This window comes from Balearica regulorum, chromosome 3 (genome assembly GCF_011004875.1).
Source record: "Balearica regulorum gibbericeps isolate bBalReg1 chromosome 3, bBalReg1.pri, whole genome shotgun sequence".
Taxonomy (NCBI): Eukaryota; Metazoa; Chordata; class Aves; order Gruiformes; family Gruidae; genus Balearica; species Balearica regulorum.
In genome coordinates, this window is record NC_046186.1 from 95792948 (window position 1) to 95805689 (window position 12742).

The 12742-nt window shown below is 39.0% G+C and overlaps 1 protein-coding gene across 1 annotated transcript in view; it reads left to right on the top strand.

The window, feature by feature from the left end:
• Positions 1-4760, top strand: part of PPP1CB (protein phosphatase 1 catalytic subunit beta) — a 29528-nt gene extending 24768 nt beyond the window's left edge. The window contains exons 6-8 of the mRNA XM_075749052.1: positions 574-725; positions 2267-2401; positions 2996-4760. Coding sequence (XP_075605167.1) covers positions 574-725; positions 2267-2401; positions 2996-3100 — 392 coding nt within the window. The 3' untranslated portion in view covers positions 3101-4760. The remainder of the gene's footprint in view (positions 1-573; positions 726-2266; positions 2402-2995) is intronic.
• The last annotated feature ends 7982 nt before the right edge of the window (positions 4761-12742 follow it).

The following is a 12742-nucleotide window of genomic DNA, read 5'->3' on the forward strand; positions in this document are numbered from 1 at the left end:
AGCAGTTGTCCAAGCAAACTGAAAGTGCTACCTGAAACAATCTATCAGAATTTTGCAATGTTAAATTGATTTATGCATGTAAGATTCTTCACGTGTGGTGTGAAAGGTAAGAATCAAAGCAGTTCCATGTTCAGAAGCTTGTGGTACAAGTTTATTTACTGTATTTATGACTGGCCTTGCATAGGATTTTAAAATTTACTGCAGCTTTCAAACTAAGCTTTCTTGGTGAGCTGTGAAATTGATGGTTGCCTTTTAAAATGCACCCACTGCAGTATTTTTAAACTCCTCAAATGCTCACTGTAAACACGCTGAATATTACAATTAAATATTTCGGAGAACTGCTTGGCTCTGACTTGTTTCATCTAAAGGCATTATCAGTGGTGAGGGGGCAAAAGTCTCCAGACTTATACAGACCATGTATTTTGAGTTGCAGTTTAAGTATTGCTGAATTTGTTGCTAAGGCGTATTAGCTTTAGGAGAGGAGAGCTGCTCTGGTAATTACAATAAAACAGGTTTACATTATAGAATGATACCTCCTAAGACTAGCATTCTCACTTGTATTATCTTTCAAAGGCTTGCTGTGTGACCTGCTGTGGTCTGACCCAGACAAAGATGTACAAGGTTGGGGTGAAAATGATCGTGGAGTCTCTTTCACTTTTGGTGCTGATGTGGTCAGTAAATTTCTGAATCGTCATGATCTGGATTTAATCTGTCGAGCTCACCAGGTATGAATTATGCTGCTGTTGCTTCTTAAAACCTCTCCTTCTAGACTTTCTGCCTCTTTGATGCTGCTTATCAGTGGGATATATTTGAAACTTACTTTGTATTGTTTTACTTTTAGGGGGGAAAAAACCAACCAATTTTCCTAATAAAGGGACTGTAAGGCTGTGTCTTTCTATTGACTCATACTGAACTGAGTGTCTAATGTCAGTGAAGTAAAATACTAACACTGGATTTCCCCATTGGTCTGTCTTTTGTATTGTCTGTTAACTGTTAGACTGTTGTATGTGAACATCAGAGGTAAAGTGTCCAGATTTAAAGTGGCAAAGTGATTTGAATTTGAGATTTACACTGAAGTTTTAGTAGTAGTCAGCTCTCTGGTAGCTGAGGCTTAAACTGTCTCTGCTTCACTTCATGGAAGTATTAAATGCATTTTGAATGTTTCTACAAACAAGTCTGTACATAAGTTTTCACTATTGCCTTCATTTTGGTTCAGCTATCTAGAGTGCATTGGCATAGATTGTTTGACTTTATGAAATGTGCAGAAATCAAGGTTATTTTTGGCATCTTCAATTTAAGTATACTTTTTTTGCAGTTATTAAGTTACTTTAAGCAAGTGCCTAGGTAGGTGGACATCAGGTTTCAATTTCCTGTATAACATTTCCGTTTTATTATTTAGTCAATTTTAAAAGCTCTCTCCTGCTGTGAAACAAAACCAGGGTTTTTATTCTGTGTAACAGTTAGGCTTGATTATACTATCAGAATACTTAAATATTTCTCCTTGTAATTTTACTGCTGAAATGTTAGAGAAGATTAGTCAGCGTGTGGAATGGATATTAAGATTTCTTAACTGCTGATCAAGATCACTACCAATTTCTTGTATTCATGTAGTCATGCTATCTTTCGGAAGACCATGGTGATTGCACCAAAGTGAGCAGTTGGTGCACTGGTTTCACTACGTTATAATGTGACGCTTCCATTTTGGGGAAGAGGGAACATCCTTAGCTGGTGCAGCATACTACTTGCACTATTTAAAGGTGCGTTATGCTCTTGGAGAAAATATGGCAGAACCACTTTGCTTTTTAGAGCATCAAAACTCTAAAAAAGCCTACACTTGAGGTTTGTACAGTCAGCACCAGTGTAAGTGAAACTTAAGTTACAGTTGCTATGTGGATGGTATCCAGGCCTTACGTGCTCTGAACTAATAGCTAAAACATCCAAATTCTGTGTATAAACCATAAAATGTTGGGAATCCTTAAACTGGCAGTGCATAATCAGACTTCAGGTATGAAAATATTGAATAGTCAAGCTGATGCATATTTAACATTGGAAGTGTCAGACAGGTTAAGCTACCTGATTTGGCATTCATTGTCCAGGTAAGACAAAACGACTGAACCTGTCCTGTCTGAAAGCAAAGACATAAAATACCTTTTTGATGAGTTCTTGTCGTCTCTTTAGTATAAATCCTCTTTGCCTCAAGACTGGCTTTTTTCTTCAAATTTATCCTGGTTTTTATTAGCTCTGTTGATTTCTCTGGTGTTGACAGGTGGTTGAAGATGGATATGAATTCTTTGCTAAACGGCAGTTGGTCACCCTATTCTCAGCTCCAAATTATTGTGGAGAGTTTGACAATGCAGGGGGCATGATGAGTGTGGACGAAACTCTGATGTGTTCCTTTCAGGTATGATATATTTATACATTAATTATTACTTTGGGGTCTATGGACTGAGTTACTGGCATGTTTATGGTTAGTCTAGGGTAATATACTTGAGCTACAGAAAGCACTGCACAGCAGGCTGGTGTTTGGACAATTAGAACTGCAAACCAACTGTTCTCCAGAGAACTGTATGGGATTTGGTATTTTCCAAACTCCTGCCTATTAAGTTATTCCCTCTATTCAGATGCTCATTTCAAAGTTTAATTGGGCGATTCTTTTTAGTCATACCTAGTGATCAGAGTACCTAATTATGCAAACTAATGGACTATTGGGACCTTTTTAGTGTAGTTACTGTGATCAGATTTTAATCCTTACTCCTTCATGGACATGTTTTTAGCCCCTTTTCTTTCCCATTCCCACCCCAATGTGGTGCTAGAGCTAGAAGGATTTAGAAGTAGTATTATCGTTGTATGTAGGATTAAGAAATTTGTAGGATTGTGATGTCATTTCCCCCTCACCCCTCTTGTTCCTGCTGAATGGGATTTCATGTTGGCTTAACAGTATTTTAAATCTTCTTAGTTGTCTCTGACTCAAAAGAACTTCTTTATTTTCTCCAAGATATTGAAACCATCTGAAAAGAAAGCCAAGTACCAGTATGGTGGACTGAACTCTGGACGTCCAGTCACTCCACCTCGCACAGCTAATCCACCGAAGAAGAGGTGAAGAAAGGAATAATGTAGAAATACCATCAGATCTGTCAAGGACAAAACTCCATATTACAGTATATAATAAGTGTGCACTGTAAAACCATCCAGCCATTTTGACACCCTTTATGATGTCACACGTTTAACTTAAAGAGACGGGTAAAGGATCTTTATTAATTTTTTTCTAGTAGAAAGATGTGCGACACTGTATTGTAACAAGTATAGCTCCAAGTTCTAATATCCAGCATAGAGTAAAAAAAAAAATACTAGGAAAAACTATTGCAACTACATATTCACATTTACCACGGTTTTTAAAGTTGACCAACATCCCAGTTTAAACTTGATGTAATAGTTAAACCAGATGAGAGCATGATGTTCCATTTGTGTAATGTGGTCTTATTGTTGCTTGATTGCTTTTACTTTGGTTATTTTGTAGCTAGAATGATGCGAATATGGTATCTAGTCTTATTTCCCCTTATTTCCTCTCTTTGAAATTGAAATAAGGAAGGGGCTTTTTTAGAACAGCCATTGATCTCTTATCCTTCCCCTAGCCCCGTTGTTCATAATAATGCCACCCAAATGTGTGCCCCATTATCATGCCAAGTTTATAGTACGGTAGCGATTAAAAGGCAAACTACTAAGTCCAAAATGCCCAGACTGGACAGCTTGACAGCCAACATAAATTGAGACAGAAAAACCTGTCTTGACTTTTTAACTTAAACTGCCACACAACGAATTTGTGCACTACACTATTTTAAATTATTGATGTTACACTGTGCTATGGCACTTCGTTTAACTTAGGACAAAAATGGTATTGCCTATTAGTTGGTAACTTGATTATGTGGTACCTTGGCTTTAGTTTTATTAGCATGAAACACCTTTGGCATGCTTAGCTTCCAGGTAACTCCCTACCTGCATCAGAATTCATCTTGCATAGTTCCACAGAACATGAAGATCCTTATTTGCTAAGCCTTTGAAAGCTGACATTCTTTTTCACAAAAGGGTGTGTTTAAATGGATGTTCATCAATGGAAAAATGGCTAGCTGATGAGTGGTGAGCTGAAAATGCTATAGGAATGTCCGACATGATTATAAGGCTTAAGTCACTAAAGATTATATCCTTTGGATTTTCATGATCAAATTTCATATACTATTGTATAGACTTCTGCTTTGTAGTGTACTATAGTAGCAATAATTTCTGTACATGATCAAGAGTTATGCAGTATTTCTTTTCAGTTTTCTCCTTTCTTAAAAGTGTTAACATTGGCAAATGGCAAGATACAGAGAAAATACAAAATTTATAGTAGGATAAATGAAAGGCACAGATTTGTGATGCTTTAGGATGCAATACTTATTGGATATAACTACAAAAGCTTTTATTGAATATTGTCAAATTTGTAAGATTCTTTGGGGGAAGGCTTCAGATTTATACCATTCTAAATGTGCATCAGTAGATGTAAAACTCTTGACTTCAGTATTGTCTTTGAAGATGTTAAATTGAGGATTCTGGTAACTTACGTTTTATGAACTGGCACATTATATAATGCAAGAGATATATTGATTTCTGACACAGTGAGCAAGTTCTTTAAAATGGATTTAAGTCTCTTTTCTAATTCCATTTTGTTTTAAATGCATATTTTAAATGTAGGTTTTTTCATTTAGTAAAAGTTGTCTAATTCATTTGAAGTCTGACTGTTTATTTTGACATACCTTACTGTTACTTAAGAAGTGTGGACTTTGTTGTTTTTAAGAAAACAACAAACTTACAGCATACATATGTTATTGATTTATATTGGATTGGTCTGTGGTTTTGAACAATGGTTTAATTTACCCCACCTTGAAGCAAGCACCAGAGTTTCAATACATAGAAGAAAATGTAGATTTCTTCTGATACTATTCAAAGATGCTTGTTCTTGAAAGTCAGTGGTGAAAGCTGTGTAAGTGAGAGTAACTTCAGCTTGTGACAAGGTAGTTGATGAAATCTGTTCTGTAAGCTTTGACAGGGTAACTTCCTGCTCTGAGTCATTGCTTACTTGAGGTTTAGTCATACAAGTTTTGAAAATGCTGGGTTTTACCAAATGCCAGCCTCTATTATAAGAAGCATCATGTTACCAAACATCTGGATTAATGCTTTTCCATTTTTTTCTTTAGTTTCTGGAATAATGTCTTCTGTATCATGAAATGTCCAGGTATAAAGCTGTATGTTATGTGAGTACCTAACATGCTCGCTTGTACTACAGATGCTATGTCAAAAGGAAAATAAAGTCTTCAGGCCTTCTTATGTGTCCTAAAGAAAGAGGAAATTCTTAGTTTATTTTATGGCACTAGCAAGCCAGATGTGGTGGTGGTATTCTGAAGAACTGCTATTTTTATATAGCAGCAATCACTTCCAAAGGATTTGAGTGCTGTTTTGACTTCTGGGGAATTCGAACGTCAGCTAACATCCCTCCCCGGGAAAAACGTAGAAAAAAGTACATGATTTAGTAACCTTACCCCTACACGTATGATTGATATTCCATAGTAAAAGGAAGTCAATGTTAATATTTTTTTAGTATTTTTGCTATTGTCCATTCTAGAAGAGGTAGAAAAAAAGAACCTGAATCTAATTATATTCAGATAAAACTAACTTTTTCTTCTGTGGAAATCACTAGTGGTCTAATCGCTAATAAGTTTTTTTTTTTCTTCTATGTAAGCATCTCGTCCGTACAAGCCTAAAATGCTGCTAAATAGTACAGTATTAGTGTGCTGGGAAGTAACAGCTCATTTGAGAATCCTCCTGTTAAGAGGCATATAAAACGTTACACCATTTGAGGGATATTTTTGCATGTTCTCCCCCAGCTTCTTTTATCTGATGGTATTATCCATTCCTGATTTCATAGCAGAGTACAGCATGGCACATAACCTCTTGTCTTGTTCCTTTTTGATTGACAGACATTTTGTGACTTCCAGACACTAGAGAAATACCTGCTTTAATCTAGGTTAAAATATTGCTGTGAGGAATGCTTCTTTAGTCTCTTTTGTGTTGATTGATATGAGATTCTTGTTTTGCATTACTTTTTTTCTGTATGCTCCATAGTGGTCAGTGTTTTCTATGCATGGAATAGTCATAATTTTTGCTGCTTTAAAGGAGGAAAACAAATAGTGTTTCATATAGTTGTGGTTACTGTGCTGCTGTAATACCTTGAACACTATTTCTGTTTTGGTGGAGTTGTTTGTACTGATCTGATCTACTTCCAAAAAATGATGTGAAAATAGACTCACTGAAACCACTGTAATGGGTCTTACACTAGTGGATTGTATTGTTTGCTGTATCTGGACACATAGAAATACTTGTGGCTGCTGAAGTCTGAGTTGGTCTTTTTGCTTCTAACTTAGCGTGATTAACTGCAGGCATACTGCTGCTAGGTGTCACCAAGCTTCGTGATCCTGTTATGAGGATGGTTTGCGTTTGTACTGTATTCTCCCTTGAAAGAGGAGTTAATAGGTACATATGACATGACTTGTAGTATCCTGGTGCAGTGCGTTGCTGTGTACTTACTTGCCTGGGACACTCCGATGGAAATTCTTCATATCTCTGGAAGGAGGTTGCTTTTATTGCTAATAGCCTGCATCCCTGTTCTAAGGTTGTTTGACGATAGAGATCCTCTCTGCTGTGTTTCTGCTAAAAGATGATAGGAGTTGATGAGCAGCAAAGTATCTTTTTTTATGCAGAAATGTTCCTGCCTGTGGCTTATCTTTTGATAAATCCAAGAAGATATTGCTGTTATACAGTGGAAGCTGTCAGATTAAATTACTGGGGCTGTATGTGGTTAGTTTGGGGTTGGCAAACACATTGTAGTGTAGTAATGGAAATATAAAAGACACTACTGTTATCGAATACGGTTGAACTGAAGGTGACCTGAGTAACTCCATTTTGGATAGCTGGAATTTTCAGAATATGTAGGTGACAAACACAAATAACCCATGCTTGGCCTTTGGTGTGAAGCTCAAAGGTTAACAGAATAGGATACCTGTTTTGTAGAGGCTTATGTAGATAATAGTTGTAAAAACACCAGTTAAAGGCTAGGTTGAATTTCTTCCAGGCAAATTGTCAATGTTGTATCCGTGGTTGGTGTTTCTGGAACTTTTTGCTGTCAGGTTTGTTAGAGATGAAGACACTTTATACAAACCTGATGGGTAACATTACAGCCTAGCAAAGAGCAGAGGCAAAGTGATACTGTCAATATTGTATTGCTTTTGAACTTGTTGAGTTGTAACTTGATTCATGATTGGCATCCGTCTGCTTTATAATGTATATGAGGATAAATGTGAATATTTGGCTTCAAATGAAAAAGCAAAGGGTGAGAGGATGTCTCCCAACACTAGAGATGACTACAGCACAGTCAAGTATCTGTCTCTGAGTCCATGTGGGCTAATAATAAGCTTTAAAGAGCAGTGTGGTTTTTTTTAATACAAAACAGTTGTGATGAAGTTCATGCACGTAGTCATCTTGTCAATAAAAGAACTCAATGAATCAATACTAGGCTTGGGATATTTAGGCGTAGCCCTGGGTATTTTTTTTCTCTGCTGTCATCTGTTTGCTTCTTCTAACTAGCAGTAGCAGCTTTCAAACTTGCTATCAGTGCAGGTGTATACTTTTTTTCTCCTGGATCATACATTGATTTTGCTTGCTTTGTTCCAAAGGTTGGTCAAAGGTTTTGATGACAGCATCTAACTAGATAGCTGCATGCATGAGCTTATAACCAAGCATTCTTCTCACTGCCACGTATCAGATGATCAAAGCTGAAGGAACCTCAGGCCTTGTTGGACTGAACACTGGAAAACCATGTGACAGTAAGTCAGTGTTGGGACTGTAAGTTACGAAGACAAGACACAAGTTTGGGTACTTTGTGTTGTTATAGGTCTGCCAGGTTCCTGTCTTCTGTGGATTTCTGGAACTGGTAGTGCTTGAGCATCTTCTTTGTAACTCATATTGAGTTGTTAGGAAACCAGCAAGGCTGTCTGGTTACTTATATATCTTAGTATGCCTTGTTAAAATAAATAATGATATCACCATGTTAATTGGTAATAAGGACAACATTTCATTCTGTTTCCCAGTATCCTGTTTGAACTCAATCTCTGCACCTGTATGTCCCAAGAAATGAGAATTTAAAACCATAATTCAATACAACTGTTTGCCACAAGCCCTTGCCAATACCTGGCTACAGGTAATCTTTTCCAAAGAAGACTCTTACTGCTGCCTGAAACAGTCTGAACAGGTGGAGCTTCAAACAGAGTGTATGCACTGCATGTGGCCTAGCACAGCCCCTTTCCTGGGTTCTGCTGCCTTAGTTAACACAATCTGCAACCCAGGCTTCCTGTTTAACCTACTGCAGGCTTAGTCTTAGTAGCAGCCATATCAGAAAGGTGCTAACTAGATCCAGCTGATTATTGAAAAGACTTCACCAGAAAAAGACCTGGTATCTTGCAAGACAAACTGTTGCAGCTCATGACATGAAGCAGAGGAGCGCACATCCGTGAATGCAGAGGACATCCTTGGCAAGTAAATACATTCCAATGTAATGTTTGTCTCCATTGCTTTGAAGTCCCAACAAACATAATATGAAAATAGTTACAAGTATTTCACATTGTTCCCTCTGGCTACTTCCTAGCAGTGAATGTTTTATGTTTATATTTCAGGTTGCTATTCCTGAGTGGCTTCTTGCACCTTCCATGAAGATAGAACATGTATCATTTCTGTGAAATGCTGGCACTGGGAACGTGTTAAGAGAATTACATTTTAATGGACATCTTAATTGCACTTTAACTGCATCTAGTTTCCCGGAGGCTGGATTAAGAGCATGAGCTGTAAGACTTAGGGCCCCATTCTGTTGTAGCAGTGATGGAGAACAAACACCTGTTTAATTCTTTCCTACTCAAGACTCTTACCTAAAGGTACAATAAACAGCTGACATGCTAGTTTTTGGAGGCTTTCGTTTTGCTTTTACCACCCAGAGTAAGAAGACATATTCTTTTCCTTGGTCTATCTTGTTTATACTAATGCTATATAAGAATTTAATATGGTTATTTAATGAAAAAAACCCAATCCAGTTGACACTTTCTTCATGCTAGAATTGGTCTAGCATGCAGATGCCATCTAGTGGTCAAAGGCCAGTGGATGAAAAGCTATTCCTACAGAACTGGCATTTTATTGCGTGTTTATCCTGCATTTGTCTGATGTGGAACCTTATCCCTTGATTAGTACTGAAATACATCCATAGTGCATGGCTTCATAATAACTCAGATCTTTGAATCTGTGAATTCAGATTCAGTGAAACTAGGCTTATCTCAGACATACAAATTTATTTCCCTTAAATTTGGTAGACTTCATGAGTCTTTTAAAATTATCTGAGAATTCTGAAAGAAAAAAAAATTGGAGCTGCCATGAAAAGCATAGAAAAGTTAGCCTTTGTCTTAGGCAAAGATTTCCAGGTTTCTTCCCTACTCTGGAATCTTCTGTTTCCAAGTCTAACCAAGTAAGGTGGGATTCTTTGTATAAATTTCCAGTGATTGGAGGAGGACTGGTGGAACATATGTAAGAAAAAGTATGCTTGGATCTGATACAAACCAATATAACTACATAGAAAGAAAAAAAAAGAATTGGTTCTGGCTTAAGTGTGGAGAGCTAATTGGGAGATGCTATCAGAATAGGGCTGGTATTATATCTGAATACCGAAATATTATGTAATTTGTGTTGCTTTTAATTAAACAGTTCTTCCTCTGCTCTACCCATGGGCTTGGTATCACAAGTATATACTGTTGAAGAGAGATTTGTAGAGTTTAGACCTGATTTGAGGGAATCACTTGATATTTAGCCAAGTTCCACTAGTTGTCTGCAATGAGTTGTTCTTTGAAAAAGCTATTACCTACACTAGTGTGTTAGTTTGGAGCAATTACATGTTTTTGAAGTGAATACTGCTGGTTGTCCTCATGTACTGGTTTGGATTGCACAGCTCATGCTGTTGTATGCAAATTAGATCTTTTGGTTTAGTTTTATGCAAAAGAAATTTCCTAGTGTACGCCTGTGGTGTCAACAATCCAAACTACTGAGTGGGCCATACCACTGTGAAGTCCCCCAGTAAGGGTGAGTGACCCATGGGTGCACTAATAGATAGAATGGAATCAAAATGTGGAGGGCTTATGTGACACTGAAGTGCTTTCCATGCTGTGTAAAGTCAGACTGGCATCTGCACTTCTGACATTGTCAAGAGTCACACTGAATTCTGTTACTGTACTGTTCCACAATCTACCCAACATTTTCCTCAATATCCTTTCCATTCTTTCTGTTTTACTTTCGCTCTGATTTTTTTTTTATTGTCTCTCTTCTGACTGCTTTTCTACCCAATGCTGGCAAGATCCCTTTGGCTTGCCAAGTGTTCCGATATGGTGGCACCTTAGACTGTAAGGAAATACTCATTTTCAGTGTGTCATGAGTGCTGAAATCTTTAGTGGCTGGATGACGTAGCAGCAGTAGGAGGAAGCTGTATACCTCAGTCATCACTGACTACCCAGAAGACCAGCAACTGGGGTATGCGTACAGTTCAAGAAGGTGGAAGACGTCCTCTTGAAGACCAAGGCAATGACCAGATTTTGAGGTGTCATAGCATGTGTCCTTACTATAACAATACTGAAGAGATCTCTTTGGAAGCGTATAGCCTCCTGTGCTTGTAGAAACAGATTCAACTGAGGTGAATGTACTGCTTTCCTATATGTGGTGTTAGAGTGGAGAGGGAGGACGGGCATGCGAGGCTTCAGGTGGAACTAGGGCATGGGTCCAAGTGTGTGGAGAGGCAGTGAGTTGCTAGTCTGAGCAGGAGGGCTTGTTTAGGTGTTTAAAAACAATTCCATACAGCTGTGAGCTGTAGAGAAAAATTACTGTGAAACAATTTTGTCTCAAAGTGCTGATTTCCTGCCATGTGAGGTCTGTCCAAGGAATTAAGCAAACTGCACACGAGGATAACATGCTTCTGTAGCCTTCTTCAAGAGGCAATACAGCCTCTTCCCCTCTATAAATGTTGTAGGGTATGAGCTAATGACACTACACACAACTCTGAACAGTAGCGATGGGAAATATTGGTTGAGGTATCGGTTTACTTGGAATGAAAGGCAAGGCTGACATTGCAGTAATACTTTTTCCCCTCCACATTCCAGCAAGCCTGAAAGGTTTCATGGCTGCCCTCCCTTAGTCAGGCCTGGGGAGCAGCAGCATGAAGTTTGCCCTAGAAATGACTCATAGCACTGTGTAGTCACTTCAGGATCAAAGACTTGGAGGTCAGGTACAGAGCTGCTATTTCAGTAGGCAACTTGCAGTCATGGATTGGTTGTGGGTCAAGTGTCCCCAGAGTGGTGGGAGAAAAAGGATGTATTGGCCTCCTTGCTGACATGATTTTGTTCCAAATATATAGCAGTCCAGTGGGAGGTAGACAAGCTTGTGTCACAAGAATTTCAGGTGGCTGGTTACTAAGGGGAGGCTGTGCTGTTCACAACAGTGATCTAAGGCAAAAGTGAAGGGGAATTGAGGAGGAGGAACTTGGGAGACAGCCATGGTCAGAGTTACCTAGAACTAATAGCAGGCCTGGCAGCAGTTCTTGCACAGCCTGCATACCTGATTTGTTAAAGCTCAGGGGTAGGAGGCTCTGGAAAGGTGCTGGGAAGACCAATACCTTCAAGAGGCATTTGACTTCCCTCCAGAGTTCCCATGGCATGCTCTTTGGTAGTGAGTCATGGGTCAACTGCAGGAAGACAGGAAGGTGAAGGTCAGCTTGATTCTTCTAGCAGCTTTTATACACCTTTTGGTCATCAGATTACCTCATGCTCACCTACACCAGTGGAGGCGGTATGTGGTATGGAAGCAGACTCTATACAGAGTGCTTACTGGTCCTCTAGCCTTCCTCAAAACTGAGTGTGATACTTGCCCCTTCCATTAGGCCGCACTGTTAAGGTTGGGCTGTTGGTCCCTAGTGGGCTATGTTGAACCCCAAGGAGAAGCTTGTACTGGCCCACTTATTCCTATCTCTTTCCTTGTTCCTGAAGTTCTGGGCCCCGCTGGCTCCCCCAGGTGCCTGCCTGTCTTCATCCACATAGGCATTATGGGCCACTTGCCAGGGAATACAATTTGGACACTTTTGCTGAGCCATTCCAGTTCAAGTCAGGTGTTCCAGCCTCTCTCATTTTTGGATTTCCACCTCAGATTACCTGACTTCCTGACCTGTGGTTTTCTAGGGTACAGACTTGAGCCATGTGTAAAGCTGGAAGGGTGTGATAACTGGAAAGGGTTCTTCAGCAAGGACTAGGCTCAGAATAAATGGATGCCTTCAGCCTTCTGAATTATTGGCTCACACATCCACATGGGTTGAGTAGCATGTATCTGTTTTGGTTATAAAATACATGTTCAGCTCTTACAATAGTATCTGGTAGTTGAGAACAAATAGTAGCTTATGCCCTCAGGGCTCTGTGATGTTGACCTGAGGCTATGAAGCAGGCTGGGAGGAAATGCAGTTGTTGTGAAGCTTGTGGCCAGCTTGCGGAGATGGGATTGAGCATACCTTGTTGAGCACCTCTGTGAACCAAGAGCTTGACTGTCACATACTTGTAAGGCATGAGTTTGTTTCTGTACAGTGCTG